The sequence below is a fragment of the Nyctibius grandis genome, chromosome 23 (assembly GCF_013368605.1).
Source record: "Nyctibius grandis isolate bNycGra1 chromosome 23, bNycGra1.pri, whole genome shotgun sequence".
Taxonomy (NCBI): domain Eukaryota; kingdom Metazoa; phylum Chordata; class Aves; order Nyctibiiformes; family Nyctibiidae; genus Nyctibius; species Nyctibius grandis.
The window spans coordinates 870,917-887,359 of record NC_090680.1 but is presented as its reverse complement, the minus strand read 5'-3'; the positions used below and the strand labels follow the sequence as shown (position 1 = coordinate 887,359).

Sequence of the window (16,443 nt, the reverse complement as noted above, 5' to 3'; positions counted from 1 at the left end):
TTCTCCATCAGCGTAGAGCAGATGACTAGTTCCTGTCTGATGCTGTTCGGCTGTATAAATAACAAATGACAATATTCTTTGCCTGCAAATGATAATGATAAATATAGGGTTTTTTTTTAAAAAAAAAGGCTTACTAATGTTTATTTGAAAGTAACAGAACTTTCAGCAGCTTTCTTTATTAAATTGTAACTTAGCTTTTTATTTATTTAAGTCATTAGAGGTACGACTTCAGTATGAAGTAGAAGATATCATTACTCCTGAACCGGAAATAATTCCTCCATTTCCAGATGCCTCCTCCCAGCTTCCTTCTTTAAAGAGCCTTTCCGGCAGTACCAACACTGTAGCATGTGAAGGAACAATGAAGGATAGTATCCCATGTCTTAGGTAAGTCTATGCCAGTGTTCAAAGCTTTATCTTTCTAAAAAGCATTCCTATCTGTTGTATTAACAATCAGTCAGCTATCAAGAAAAAGAGGTTAATCATATGTATGTGACACAAAATGAGAAGAAACCAGAATATGGAACAAACAAAAGAATTAATGCAAAATAATTAACAAGGGCTTTTAAAAGACTAGAAGTAATTATGGATAAGTTAAACTGTTACAGTAAAGGTTTGACTGTAATTTTCCAGTGTGATCTAGGAGTAAAACTTCACCTCACACCCACAATCTTGAATGGAATACAAGCACTACAGAATAAATCAAGGAATTTCTGAGGAACATCTTTCTTTTTAGTTCACAAATAAGCTTCCATAAAGCAGACATGTGCAAAGGTTTCCCTCCTTGATTAATTAGTATAACACTAAAACCTTTCTTTGTGAAAGAACTATATGCATTTTCTGGTGTGTGTAAGGGATGGAAACTGTGTTCATACTCATGAAACAATCTTTAAAATATACAATTATGACACAGTTGCGTGGTGTGGAAGTATAGATATGTTTAATCTTTAGAAAGAAGCAAATTGTTGTCTGCTAGAGTACACATTGCCACTGTTTGGAGTAGATTAGTATGTTCTTCCTAATAAGGCAGATAATTATGGGTTTGAATAGTTCCAAAATCGTACAAAACTCCATAAACTGTAATTTTCCAGCAATTATTGTTCACTGCTGATAACAATTGCTCTAATTTTAGTGAATTCATTATGATTTCAGTCTAATTATTATTAAATATTTTAAAGGCCTCAATTCTTTCAAAAGAGGGTTAAATGAACATTGCCTGACTTTGCAGGTACTTTGCGCTGTTGAGCTCCTGAAAATAGCATTAGCCTTTAAAAGCAATATTGTGACCTATATCTGTTGGAGCTCGTCCAGAGGAGGCCACGAAGATGCTCAGAGGGCTGGAGCACCTTTCCTACGAAGAGAGGCTGAGAGAGTTGGGGTGGTTCAGCCTGGAGAAGAGAAGGCTCCGGGGAGACCTTATAGCAGCCTTCCAGTACCTGAAGGTGGCCTATAGGAAAGCTGGAGAGGGGCTTTTTACAAGGGCATGTAGCAATAAGATGAGGGGTAATGGTTTTAAACTGAAAGAGGGTGGATTTAGATTAGATATTAGGAAGAAATTCTTTACTGTGAGGGTGGTGAGACACTGGAAGAGGTTGCCCAGAGAAGCTGTGGCTGCCCCCTCCCTTGGCAGTGTTCAAGGCCAGGTTGGATGGGGCTTGGAGCAACCTGGTCTAGTGGAAGGTGTCCCTGCCTGTGGCAGGGGGTTGGAACTGGATGATCTTTAAGGTCCCTTCCAACCCAAACCATTCTATGATTCTATGACATTATTCTTGCAAAATTAACAGTATTTTTTGGCATCCTGTTCATTTGTCCACCTCATTCAGTCAGGTAGCTGAATCTCAGACATCAGTTTAATCATTAATGTAAACCATGAAAATCAATAGAAGAGTCAGAGAGAAGTTATTAAAAAAAATCCCAATGTGAAATCTATTTATGACAGTGAAATCAGCAAGAATGGAATCTATTATTTCAGTGGCTAGGATTTTCCCTTAAGGTATTATTATTTGATTTGGTCTGCGGAGGAGAAGACGAAGAGAAGCAGTTGTTATTCATGGCACAGCCCGTTTGTTTGTTTGTTCTGATTTTGTACCTCTTCTTCTTAGCGTTAAGACTCGACCTGTGCGAATGCCTCCTGGATACCAAGCAGATCTCGTGATTCAGCTGGTGTGGGTGGATGGTGAGCCTCCCCAACAGATTACCAGTCTTGCTGTAAACTCTGCTTATGGGCTGTAAGTAACTCAAAACTAAGATTGCCTTGATTTATTGTTTTTTGCACTAAATCATGCATTTTCCAATTATACTTTGAAGTTTCCCACAGACAACTAAAGTTAGAGTAAAAATAATCAAAAGGTGCTATAACCCAGATTCTTGGGGAAAAATTATTTGAACTCACATAAAGCTTGTAATATAAGATGTTAAACTGCCATTCTTGATAACGTTTTTACTATTCCTATTTAAAAAACTGAATCTTTTCACATTATTCTGTCCATCCTTTCAAATAAAATCTAATTACCTTTCAAACCTGTAATTTTTAGAGTTATTTTGGAAGGAACACCAAAGTAAAATACCTTTCACAGAAAATGGTGATGTGATTAAGTGTTAAATGTCATTTGTCATGACATATCATAGCTTAGTTGCAAATTGTCTTCTGAGAACAGCATTTTTATGTCTGTGCTAATCTCTGTTTGCAAGAGAACCAGTGGCCTGAAATTGGAAATTGAATAAGAAACATTCAAATGCTAAATTCTGTACGGAAATGCAAGTGAGCGTATCCATGTGTATTTTTTTCCCCAGGTTCAATTTATTTGCCAGTTTTTAATGTTTTCTCTCACTGAGAGTCACACAGATAAATTAAAATGTTTTTTCCTGTAGAAGGTGTTACCCCAATAAAAACTATAGGCTGTAATGGGCGTTAGGTGTCTGACGCCTACTGATTTTCAGTAAGTCACTTGACTCTCTTCAGAGGCTTTGGAAATTTTATGCAGAGCCTTTACATTTGTGCAAAAATATTGTCATTTGGGGGCTGTTTTCTCAAGTCTTTGGCCTGAATTTCCAGACAGTTTCCTATTCATGAGCTCTAACATTTCTTTTGGTTTACCGTACCTAGATGCATTCGTCGCTTCGCAAATTGTGGGGTTTTGCCTAATTTGCTCCCTCGTAGGTCTCAGGCCTCAAGGCAGCATTTAACTTCAGGACTAATCACACCACTCTCTCACTTGAAAACTACTCTGACAGGTTGCAGTTCTCCTAGTACTCACAGTGGTTTCCTAAACATACCTGATTTAATCAAATGCTTTAAATTCTTTCCTTTGCTAGGAGCAGTAATAGTTTACAGGGCAGCCTCCCTTAAAACACCATATACTAAGCACATTAGTGTTTCAAAAATAAATGCATGTATCAATAAAATAGCCCAATAACCTAAATTTAACTTTCCTTAAAAAGCTACACAAGAAAGGCCTATTTCTTTAAGTTTCTTCTGCAGGGTCTCTTCTCTCTCCCTCTCTTGTCTCCCTCAGATACAATCCTATCTTTCATCAGAATTTTTGTTTCACACTTTAGTTTTCTCCTGTTATCTAGCCTCACAATGTGGAAAAACTCTGCCACTTGAGCCTAAAGCTGGAGGATATGTCATTTTTGCCGTGCTAGTTGTAGGGTTATTTGGGTCATCTTTTACCTGAATTTTTTCCCTATAATAATAAGTTTAACTAGGAGGAAGGATAGTGTGTTCTGAGGTGTCTACTTCCAATATTCTTTTAATTACTTTGATTTCTGTAGCTGTACAAATAACAGGAACTTAGTGTCCCTGATGTTACCGCAGCCATGAAACAGGACTAAAGCAAGATATAAAAGAAACTTTATCCCCAGCAAAGATAAAAGACTTCAGATATTGTGAAATTTTATTTAATGTATTTTGTTTACTTTTAACAGTACCAAGCTACAAACTAGAAGTATTAACACCTGTTTTATTTCTGTTGAAATGAATCATCAGAAATCTTATTTACATTAGGAAAGTAGAAAAGAAAAATTTACAAAATGCTTCAATTACCACTGAGGATCTTCAAGGTTAAATACAAATAATAAATTGGTTTTAAAGTATGTTCTGTTGAACTGAAAGCAGTCCCTGAAAATTTATTACCACCTCATGTGATAAAAATTTTCAGCCAATCTACATATTAATTGTTGAGAAATGTCTGATGAGGATTTTATTACATTTCTATGAAAGATACCCACAGAACAGAACATCTCCTAGCAACTAACTCTATTCATCACTGAAAACTGAGATTCATTGTGCTTGTTTTGTATTTGATTTTGTAAAGACTTGGATGTTAGCAATTTATCTTAAGCCTTGTTAGTAGTAATGTCTGTCTAGATTTTCTTATCATTCCTCAGAAGTGTTATAATATTAATGAGCAATTTTTTTTGGTATAAGGAATATTATATCCATGCTTATGTATGAACTTAGAGAAGTTTAGAAAATGCAGACCAGGAAGTGATGGTCTGGTTTGTGGATTTGCTGACCACAGAGTGAATGATCACTAGCTCTTTTTGTGACTCATGTTTTCCAAAATTAATAAATCTCAGGTTAATCATTTTCAAAATGCAGATGGCTATAATTTTTGTTGTCTAAAGTATTAACAGATAAGATTGACACTTATCATTTTTATTCCTTTATTCTTCTTCTCCACCTCGAACACAGGGACTTATGAACACAGGAATTACTGTCACACTTTAGTAATCTTTTTTACTTCAAAATCCTTTCTCTGACAATGCGTATTAACATATGCTTTAAAGCAAAATACAAGAATGAAAAAAAACAAATAGCAAAATAATCGTTTACTATTTCTTATCAGTCAGTTTGTGTCCAGAAACATGAAGGCACAGAATGGCCTTCTGGCAAATGTGACAGATAGAATTCCTTTTTGTCCCAGGGAAACTCTCTAAGAATTATTTTGATCTTCTATTAAGCAAAACAGGCTATAGTAATTTCTGAAACAGATATTATTCTACATTCATAAAGCAAGGAGTTTATTCCTCAGTACACCTTATGATCTTTCCACAGAAGCACAAAATGTTGCTAAATAAATGTGTATCTATGCACACTTTAAGCTGGCATATATTAGTAGCTGCTTAAGCTACAGATCAGTGAAGAGTCAATGGGGAAAAAAGAGTATGTTCATAGTATTTCCGTAGATGCTGTACTAAAGTCAGTGTTAAGTCAAGGGTAGAAAACATGGTGTACATGGTTTGTTTTCTACATAGTTGTAGAAGACAACCGGTAGAATTTGAGCCACTGTTGTAGATGGCACCGTAATTTGACAGTTTGACAAATAAGAAAAATTCACCTCATTTTCACCCTTTACCTTTTCTATTTGCTATGTGGAACCCTCTTCTTTGTAATGGAAGCAGAGGAAGAAAAGGTACAACAGAGGAAAATGTTCTGTCTATCTGCCCTGCTTCCCCTTCCTCCATCTCGTTACTTCTCTCTTTCCTTATTGTTTGTCCACACACAAATTCACATACCGCCTTTAAGATATTTTGGAGCTATTAAGAAGAGTCAGGTGGGGGTGAGCGCACAGCTCACTTTTAGTGTGAAATGAGTGCTTAAATATTTTGCAGGGCTTTGAACTGACCACCTTTCTCCCTTTTTACATAACATGATGGAACTTGGTGACAAATGATTCCTAATCTGATTGAGCATGCTGTAGGATTTTGAGTTTCCTTGTGGCTGTACCTGCAGTCCTTTCCATCTGGAAGTTAAAATTGCAGTCTGATAGAAAAGGAGAGACTTCTGTAGAATAATTGTCAGTATATAATATTCCTGCTTAAATCAAATCTCCAGCAATGCAGTGCCAGGAGTTTGACATGTGGATCCTTTCAATAGTCATATGCTCTGTGAATTTATTTGCCATTATTTAAATCAGAAAGAAATGAGTCAATTTTGCTTGTCTATTTTAATATTAAATCTTAAATAGGGTTAATGCTTTAGTGAGAATGTGAAGCAATGATATTATCTGCTGAGATACACGGATTTCCATATACTATGGTTAACTTCAGACTTTCTCCCAGGTCTTGCATATAGACCTGTTTAGCGTCTTCTTGTTTTCTTCCTTTTCCCTTTTTTCTTCCTTTTCCTTAGATAGATTCAGTGTCTTCTTCCTTCCCCCCCTCAGCCTCCACCCCTTCCAAGCTGGGCAAAAAGCAAGACCAGGAAAGAATTTTATGGGCAAGAAGGAGAAAGCGCTGCTGGTCCAATACAACTTCTTCCCTCTTGCTGAAACTGGTGTCAGCAGTAGAATAGAGAATAGAGAAGGATCGGGGCAGAACGCTTTGAAAGGGACTTTATAGGCAGCAAAAGAGTTAAATAGTTCCATCTCTTTTTCCTTATAACAAGACCGCAGTCCAGAACTTAGGCAATCTCATGCCGGTTGAGAGATCTTGCCCATGAATCAAACCACTATCAAAATGCCCTTTGTAGAAGCTTTCAGAGGGGTAGAGACTGTTTTAGCAGGAATCTGTACCGTAGCCAAGCTGACAGAGTTGGAAGGAAATTTTATAAATACCTTTCAGATTTGGGTATCTCCACAATACAGCTCAATATATTTCATTTATTATTTATATTTAGATGAAAATTTACACATGTATTTGTACTTATATTTTAATTTATATTCATATTTTATATATATGTATAACCACTTTTTAAGATCTACGTCCAGATTTGTAGGCTTAATTTACATCATTATTACTAGAATCATATTATTCAGTAAAGCAACATTTAGACATTATTGCAATGCCTTTGGCACAGAAAGTTAATAAAAGAGGGAGGTCTGCTTTCTGGAAAGTCAATTACTGTGTTTCAGGACACAATTTTATAAATTCAGGATTACAAATCTGTAAGAATTATAAAATGTAAGCTTGGAGTAGTTTCTGAAGAAAATGTGCAGAATTCATAGTAATAAATAATAATTATTGTTTGCACCACATAATTACGTATTACTAATACCTTTGAGGAACATTTCTTTTCTCAGAGTGGCGTTTGGAAACTGCAATGGTTTGGCTGTTGTGGACTTCATGCAGAAGACAGTACTGCTGAGCATGGGAACCCTTGACCTCTATGGATCGAGTGATCCATACCAGCGTCAGCCCCGTTCACCTCGCAAAAGCAAGCAGTTTGCTGCAGGTAGGAACGAAATTATTGTGGTTATGAGCCTGATATGTTCTTTGTTTTTTTTTGCCTGTGGCTTTTTATAGTGCTTTTAAATGCATGACTACTTGCCGGCCAATGGAGTTTCTATAACTCGACAAAAGAAACCTGACGTGCTTTAGGTACTGACCCTTTCTCAGAAACAAAATGTTTTATGAAGTTTATTCTTTTGGGATGGAGGTCAGCAAGTAATTCCCTTAGCTGAGTCTCTAAAAAATTATCATGAACAGAGCAGTAAATTGTTTCTCTGGCAGTCTCTTGAAGTGTAATCTGTATGCTATTTTCTTTCTGGTTTCAATAAGTTCAGACCAATAAGTAAGACTTCGATTTAAAATTAATTGTTATCTTCTGCCAAGTGCTATTCATTGGTATTTGCATAGGCAGTTGTTTTGGAGAAGTGTAGGACCTGAGAGACATGTTGTGTAGGTAGCACAACTAGCTCAAATTAGCCACTTGATTAGTGACTTAAAGCTCTTCATATAAACTTACTAAATTCAGCTGTACCTCATTTTAAAATTTGATGCCAAGAGGATCACATTTGTAAGTCATAGCTATTATTATACATTGCACGTTAGAAATATTAGTCCATAAATGCGGATAAATTTTGCCATACATTTTTGGTTATCTAAAAAAAAATTACTCGTATGGGAAAAAAGACAGACGATCTTCTATGTTTCAAGTCTTTTTACTCTACATATTCCATAGTAACATACTAGAGTCAGACGCAGTTATGAAATGTGTTTTACACAGCTGTGGAGTTTTAGAATTATATTTAAAAATCTGTTTGAAAATGTTGAGTTTTAAATCTAACCTAAAATTACCAAAGCAGCAGATTATAGTGAGTTTATGACATCAGCATTTTCATCAGCAGACCCTGCACTAAATCATCAAATCCTGTTTGTCTGTAGAGTTAATGGAAACATTTTTTAATTGGGAATATATTTGTACTCCAAACATAAAGTAAAATTTAGAAAATCTAATGTAAGTCTTCAGGCCTACTTCCATTCCTGAAAGACCACTTATCCAGTTTCTAGGCATTTAATCATGGCAAGCTTAGTTCTTCTCTGTGCCAAGTGTTAAAGATGTAAATTTAGCACAGCTGAGGAGAGAAGCGACAAGCAGCTTTAAGCTACCTTCAGCTTCTCTGTCTGGCTCCGCCAGCCTCCCAGCAGCTCCCCAAGGAATCTGAGCAGCTAGCCACAAGCAACATGCTGCAGAGCCCTGTACAAAAGGTGGAGGGAGCTGGGGTAGAAATAGCTGTTATCAGCAGCGCACCGTGTAGGACTTCTCTGTCAGTGGCAGTCGTGGCCAGTCCTTTAAGTCAACGTTCCAGCTTTGCAGCGCTGCTAGACTGGAGCCCACGGGGGATCAGTGACTGCTAAGGAGGGTACACGCTTCTAGATTGCTCACAGAAACTATGCATCTGAAAAAAGCCTCAGCTGCTTTCTCACTATCCATCCCACGACCTTTACTTTTTTGATTATTTTTCTTGTTATATCTCCCAATTGGAAGGTAAGCATCTGCTGAAATTTCTTCACCTTGGCTGTTATGCTGGTTATGATACCACTTCCTTTCACTTTAGACTGTTTTTTCTCTCTTTCCTCTGCCTGCTGCTGATGCTGGTGTACTGGCATGTTCCAAAGACAACTTTTGCATGCGTGGCCTGTCTAACTTTTATCCAGATTTAACGAAACGGATCCGTACTTCCTACCAGAGTAAGTTCTATAAAGGTTAGGCAAATCACTTTATCGTGATGGGACTATGCCTGACTTAAACCCGTGTGTTTGTGCTTTGTAATGTGTTTTTTTTAAACACATTCAGCATGCATGCAAACTTATTATATTTTGTGATGTCAACCATGCTTAATTTTGACAATTATCTTTAGGATACAGATATTTCAGATCTGTTTTCTTCTTCCAAAAGAGTCAGTGAGAAAACCTCAGTGACTTATATGGGGCAGACTGAGTCTTAGAAATGATTATTCAACAATGTTACGTTCTTGATGACAGTACCTTTCTTTGGTTTTATATTCATTTCAGTGTACATCTACTATATGAAGCATTTCTTGTTTTGCACTGGCACTGCCTGGTTGTCGTTATTAATTAATTCTTCCCTATTTTCAGAAGAGCAATGTGGCTTAAAAGAGTACCAATTGGACTGGGTGCTGTGAAATTTAAAATTTTAATCTTGGTTTGGTACTTGAATATTTGGCTTTGGGGAACCATCCCATGCCTCTGATCTTTAATGGGGAATGTAAAGTGGGTATAAAAATACGTACATCAAAGAGAGCTATGAAAATTAATGTTTTTAATATCTTTAAATTTTGAATTAGAGTGATATGCAATTTAAATATTAGTATTCATCACTGCAGAATGTGATGAACAAAGCTATAATTAATTTTGCAAAAAATGACTGTTTAACAGATGAGCTGTATGTATCTTAATTAACTGCAGTGCTTATATGTAATTAGGTCTCCAGGATGCCTCTTATTCATCTCTTTTTAAAGTAGTTTTCACAGAACAACTGGATAGGCAATTTTACATTAAATACTCAGTATGGGCAAGATAAAGGAGTGGCAGCTGTTTTATCATCTCATGTAAATACAGAGTTGTCTAGCTATTGAAAGACATTTGTACATTCCCACAAGAAATTCTATTCCGTCTCTCTAGACTTATTACCCAACAACTGATTTCTATGATTTTATTTCATAATACTTCATAAAAGGTGGCCTGTTTAGTTAAAAGACTGGTCTATAAAAAGGTTTGGTGTATAATGTCTTAAAGTTTACTAGTCTGGTCTTGCTAATTTCAAGTCTGTAACAGAGAACCTGAGGGACAGACTTCAGTCAAAGGTTTGGGGGTTTTCCCCCACTAAAATATTAATAAATTCTAAGACCAAAAATGACCAACATGTTCATTCAAAATGACAAACACAGACTATAGAGCTTTTCACAGCTGAAAATGTATTATGTTTCCATCTTTAACCCCAAAATCAGAAAAGTCTGCAAACTCTTTCTGTATACGTCGTAACTGAAGAGTCTGACTCTTGTGCAAGATCATTAACAGCTTCATTTCTTTCCTCAAAAATTATTTGGTGGTTGCTTTTGCCATTTGATACTTATACAGGAGTATGTACTGTATGATATGAAAGATGCACCGGATAAAGAACAGGGCAAGAATGTGTCATAGACTGTACAATATCTTAGCTTGTAAGCAGAACTTACACAGTATCTCCACTTGCTAAGTCATTCTCAAGTTATGCTTTGCTATATGCTTTATCTGAGATGTGAGTTTTAAGAGGGGTGTTGAGAATGGATTTAGGATTTTGCTTACAAGTTTATCTCTTCTCGTAAGGAACAATGATGGGAAAAGAAAAATAAATTATTTTTGGAAATTGTGCAGTTGAAGCTGATATTATTAAGGCAAAAGCAGGAGCAGTCATGATAACATAAGCATTAGGTCTAAAGTTTTGAGGGTTGTATAAATTATATGTATAAATGGAAGTTAATGGGAAGACATATCAGAAGTTGATTCAATTAAGTAATGAACCAGAAAGATAATTTCATGAGGATCAGTTTGAGCGACTAAGACTTGCAGGCATTGAAGGCAAAGAAGAGATTATCAATGAGCAAGATACTTAGACATCTGTCGGTCATTTTGGAGGTGATTTGCAGGAAGAAACAGTCTAGTTTAGTGCACAGCCTGAGTGTGAGAGTTAAAATGTGATGTTCCAAGGATGAAACCAACACTACGGATTAGAGTATCAGGGAAGACAGTGGTGCTGTTAGCTGTGTTGAAGTAGCGAAAAGAGAAGACTTCAGCACTAAAAAATAACATTCATCTCAGCAATGTTCATCTCTGGACAGTTGTGGGTAAATTTGAGAAAAGCAGAAATACAGATGTGTATTTATGAACCATTGGGAGGTGAGGGGGAATATATTTATTGCCTTGTTTATAGGAGAGAATCTTCTCAAATACTGGGACAGCGAGATAAAGCATTGATGTTTCAGTCTGGGGTGCCTTGCAACTGAAGAGAGAAGGGAAAAAACCTACCAAAGAGGGAAAAGCAGCAATATGGGGAAGTAATTTGAGGAAAATAAGGTGCCAAGATGAGGGATAAGTGCAGAGCTGGAGGTAGCTTTCTGATGTTGATGGCCTGTTCCATTTGCTATAACATCTGCTGGCAGCCACCTTCCTTTGTAGCAAGAATATGTGCCAAGCCAAAAAAAATAAACTCTCTCTACAGTAGTGCAGAACTGTGGTGTTGGTTGTTTATTTTTTTTTAACCAGTTGAATTCAAGTTGTGCATGTTGCCTGCTACCAGGTAATAACATATATTCAAATATTAAAACAAGTACACTTACTGTATCTAGAGAGATAGTATTTGCAGCAGAATATCAAGATACCAATTTGCAAAAGCAATTGCATCTCTTACTAGAAATTCATACCATCTGTTGGTAAAACAAGAAAATAAATAGTCTTTTTGAAGCATCCAAAAAGTCAGCAAATTCAAAAGATGTTGATCCATTGGAAAATAATTTTCAGAATGAAGACTTTTCAGTGAGAACTCCTTCTTCCTCCTTCAGGCCAGTCCCTTGAGAGGCTGTGAGCAAAAGTAACCTTGGTCTGACAGGAGGACACAGAAAACTCTGTTATGAGTCATTACATATCAGTAATTGGCACTTTAAATCACACCTGACAACACAGTAGAAGCTAATATAGGCTGAATTTTAAGTTGACAGCAATATTCTGCACTAACTGTCATTTCCAAAGAATGCGACATATTTAAACATAAAGGAAACATAGTATGGTAATTCAGTGTGAAGATGATGGATTAAGATAACACTAGGCTTACGTATTGGCTGTGAATATTTATGATAATTTATTTATAATTCATTTATTTATAAGCAAAGCTGTAATGGCTTTGGTTGCTTTTAAGTAAATGATCACTCTGAATCTTTTAATCATAGAGAGAGAAATTTAAAACTTCAAAAATAATTTTAAATTATGAGTTCATAAATATTATTACTCTATACTAGACAGTACATTTTTTTGATCAGTTAATAAAGAGGAAATGAGAATCACAGTAAACTTTGAAAAGTATCCATGGGACATGTCTTTAAAAGTGCTTTAATGCCTTATGTGATATATTTACATCTTGCACTATTTTCACATGTTTATAATTTGTTCAAATCAAAGCCAATTTCTTTATAATGTCAATGGGTGCATCTGCTCACAGACGGTTGTTTACATTGCTAATCTCAGTTATTTGCCTTTCGTTTTGCTGCTATGTTCTTCTTGCTTTACCTGGACCCAAAATTTGCTGGCATGGGTTTTTTTGGCTACAAATAGCTAAAATACAAACAGGGCACAGACTGGGCCTACAGAACTTCAAAATGAAAAGTGAAAATATTTTTGTAATGTAACTTCAGTAGCTGTTGTAGTCTCTCAAAGATTCAAGGGAAGCTGAGTTGCATGGAAATACTTATACGTGAGAAATTATTAAAAAGATTTAGCTTGGTTTCCTTAAAAAGGAAGTGACAGTAGAAGATAAGCAGTAGCATGAAGAAGGGCTTGAGAGCTCTCTTTCTTATCTCAAAGGGAAACAAGACATTTAATGGGATCAAAGGTAACACATAAAAAATTGACAAATGTATGTTTATTCCTTTCAGTGAACGATGATTGTGCAAGTCATTGTCGTATAACATCTTTGGGAACTGATAATTTAGTAAGGCTAAAAGAGACTTTGGTTACGTGGATGGATAGTGAGAAGTGCTCATAATAATATTTCTAAGAAAGATTTATGGCAGGAGAAAATCTGCAAGTGGCAGTGCTTAAGCAAATGTAAGTGTCTGAGATTAAGACGATGCCCTTGTGCAGGGCACACAGTACCACTTAGGCTTAACACGGGGACTTACTGCACTTTTTTTTAAAAGCATCTGTTGGTGGTCATTGTTGGAGTTGATAGTGGCTTGGCAAATTGTTGAGATTTGTAGAGAAGTTCACATGTTCCCCATTTTTAATAACCGTAACATTAAATATATCTTTACTGTTGTAAGTTGTAAAACTGTTGACAAACATAAAGAGCTTGTGGTTGCTCTTGGGTTTTCAGAACAGTGGTGCGATTTGGTGCATTTCCTACTTAAGTCAGTGGCACCATAATTTGTATTTAGCTGTAATATTGTTTTTGTGAATTCACAACAAAAAAATTCTATTTAGAAGCAAGATCTGACCTGTCATTTGACACTGTAACTATCACCAGTAGTAACTCTACAAGGTTTAGAAGAATTTCATTAATCACAGCATCGTGACCATAGGGTTAAAATGTTAATAACTCAAATAGTGCATTTGCAAAAGAAGCAGTTTAATATTTCATTTTATTTATCCAAGGCCTCTGATGCTAAGCGAACGTGCCAAACTCTCTCCCACTGTACCTTGCAGACAGTTCTGCAGCAAAAATCAGTTATGTACCAAATCTGTAGGTACATACCGAAACCCCAGAGTCAGACAGAAGTAAGGTTTGCTGTAAGAAAGCTATTCATAGAGAGACTCTAAGTGGTTGCAGTTCCCGTATTCTGTCGTAACTTCAAAAGCGACTGGATTCACAATTGATTGGAACGTGAAATTCTCTCACAGATTCAAAGTCAAATCAAAATTTCAAGTACATTTCTCAAAATAAAAAGTCTTTGGTTTTCAACACTAGTCGTTTGTAAGTCGGGAGCAAATATGTCATTACTACAAACTTAACAGGCCAAATACTGCTGTTTTTCCAAAGCACGCTCGAAGTTGTTCTAGCACTCATGCAGCTTTGTTAGTGGTAGGAGCTTTTTATTTTGCTTGTTGGGGCTCTGGATTCTCCCCATTTCTTAGAGCAGTTCAAAATTACACTGTAATAAAAATATCAGTAGCTACATTAAGTTCCCACTGTTTTTTAGTACAAAGAGAACAGCACTGGTGACCTAGTGGTATGAAATATTTTTTTAAAACAAGACTCTATCGCTTTTAGAGATGAGGGTCTCTGAGGCTGAGGATCCATAAGCCATAAAAATTAAAACGTGTCACGTTGCAGGAGGCATGATGCCAGATTGAAGCATATTGAAAGGTCGTGATAAGATGTTTGACTTCCAGGATACAGCATACACAGAGTGTGTGTAAACACAGTATCAGTACGACAGTAACGCACACCTGAATGTGGGCTCTATGACCTCAGTGCTGTGGGTCCACATTGCTGGCAGATGAACGTCTGGTTCTGGGCTGTCTGACAGCCCCAAGTAGCCTGTGGCAAGAAGTGTCAGAGCTCCTTATAACAAGTGTGAAACACTTGATGTAGGGCACCGTGGGACACATAGGAAGGGCCCATTTGAATAGGTATGGCCATGCCCAGCTCACCCACTCAACAGCCCATGGTAAAGGATAGCATGAGCTCAGACTTTCTCTCCCTAGCGTGCCAAAAGGCATGTTTAAACTTGTACATGCAACATGTGCCAAAGATGGATCTTGGTTTGATCACAGAAACAAGCCCAAGCTTAATCAGTATGAGCTAAGATTACTTGTTGCTGTCTTCCATGGTAGACTGTTACAAATGAGTTCCTCACAAACATTTATAAACAATATATAAAATATCTTGTCCAACAATTCTGTTATATCTGGACAGCATTATCATTGCCTCTGTGTCCTTTAACATGAGCTGTCTTGTGTGAATTCATACAAAAGTTCCCACTATTGCATAGTAGTGGTGATATTTTTGTATTAGCTTTCTTCTTTCATCAGTACTGTCTTTTTTTTTTCTCTTCTCCCCCTGTTTTAAGGTTTCCTCCCTGCGTTCTGCAGCAGTTGAAAGCATAGAGTTGCTTCCACATCAGTTTGACAGGGATGAAAGAGTTTGATTCGTATCACAGATATTTAAATTTTAAACGATATTTACTTATTTTCTCTCGTTAGGTACAGTCACTCTTTGTCTACCCAGAAAACAAATCTGAGTCAACAAGGGGTGTGATTTTTAAACCAGAGCTAAATTTCTGCAGTAGCAGCCTGATAACTGCAGTTATCTGAAATAGATATCTCCCTAATGTTTCACACCATTCCTTTCTCCAAATTGACTTTGAAGTGCAGAATATTATCAACCAAGAAAGTTGAAACATGCCCTGTTAGATTGTAACTTAACTTTTTAACTCCATTTTTTCAGGCATGACTGAACTCAGTGACAGTCCAGTTTCCCTGGAGCTAGAGCGTTGCAAGTCTCCCACTTCAGGTAAAGGTGATTGACTGGCTTCTCTTCCTGCAGTCTGTATAAGCCATTCATGTCATGCATCGCTGTGTTTCATTAATCCCTAAGAGGTGAAGTGCGTAGTTACAGTTCCAAAGAGAAGAAATTACTGGAGAAGTGCTTAGTACATAGCACAATAAAATCCTAAGTCTGCTTACTTAAAGAAAAATTAAATGTACGTGTTGCATCTTGAGGTGAAGAGTATGAAAACATTTGAATTAACAACATCATGAAGGTATATTCCTATATCCTCCTATTAGAGGTTTGTTTCTCTGTTTTCTTAAAAGGCTTTCTGACTTCCTCTTTTTTCAATAGGGAGTCCTTATAATTTTACATATATATTATGCATATGTGCATGTAGAGAAATTTATTTGAAAAGCAGAAATATGGAGATGGTAAATTTTAACCATTAGAACCCACCAGTGCCTAAGTATGTAATTTACAATGGAAGCATAACCTCAAATAAAGATATTCACTTATCAGCCACTTTGACCCAGCAGTGAAATCTTGGCCATTTAAAAATTTATAAATGTTTCCCATTTTACCCATAGTCCTTCAGAAGGTGGAGTTCATTTCATGCCTAGAGACTTTTTCTGCAAGTGCCTAGTCTTCATTGTTCTCTTTAATGGGAGTTCACTGTCTTAAAGATCATTGCTTAGAGCTGTTTTCTAGGAGCTGACTTTTAAATGTGATTAAAAATAAGCAGGTGTAGCTGTGATACATTCATTTTGTGTGTGGTATGCATATCACGCTGCTTTTCCTTGTAGTTTGGTAAGTATTGGTAGATACTTTTCCTTTTGTTTTTTTTTTTTTCTTCCTAAGTTATGGTAAAAAATTCCCACAAATATGCTATTCAAATCCTTTGTTCTAGTTTCACATTATTATACCGGGACACATTAATCTTGAATGCAGGCCACTAATTAGTAATTTACAAAAAGCTGAAACTAATAAAAGTGTTTTCCTGACACATCAGGAACTAA

The 16,443-nt window shown here is 36.4% G+C and overlaps 1 protein-coding gene across 2 annotated transcripts in view; it reads left to right on the top strand.

Moving 5' to 3' along the window:
- Positions 1-16,443, top strand: part of STXBP5L (syntaxin binding protein 5L) — a 116,881-nt gene that overhangs the window by 76,294 nt on the left and 24,144 nt on the right. Inside the window, exons 16-20 of one of the 2 annotated variants that reach the window (XM_068417409.1) lie at positions 212-384; positions 2,100-2,225; positions 7,023-7,174; positions 8,842-8,913; positions 15,383-15,448. In XM_068417409.1, the coding sequence (XP_068273510.1) occupies positions 212-384; positions 2,100-2,225; positions 7,023-7,174; positions 8,842-8,913; positions 15,383-15,448 (589 nt within the window). The remainder of the gene's footprint in view (positions 1-211; positions 385-2,099; positions 2,226-7,022; positions 7,175-8,841; positions 8,914-15,382; positions 15,449-16,443) is intronic. The other variant, XM_068417410.1, reaches the window with a different exon arrangement.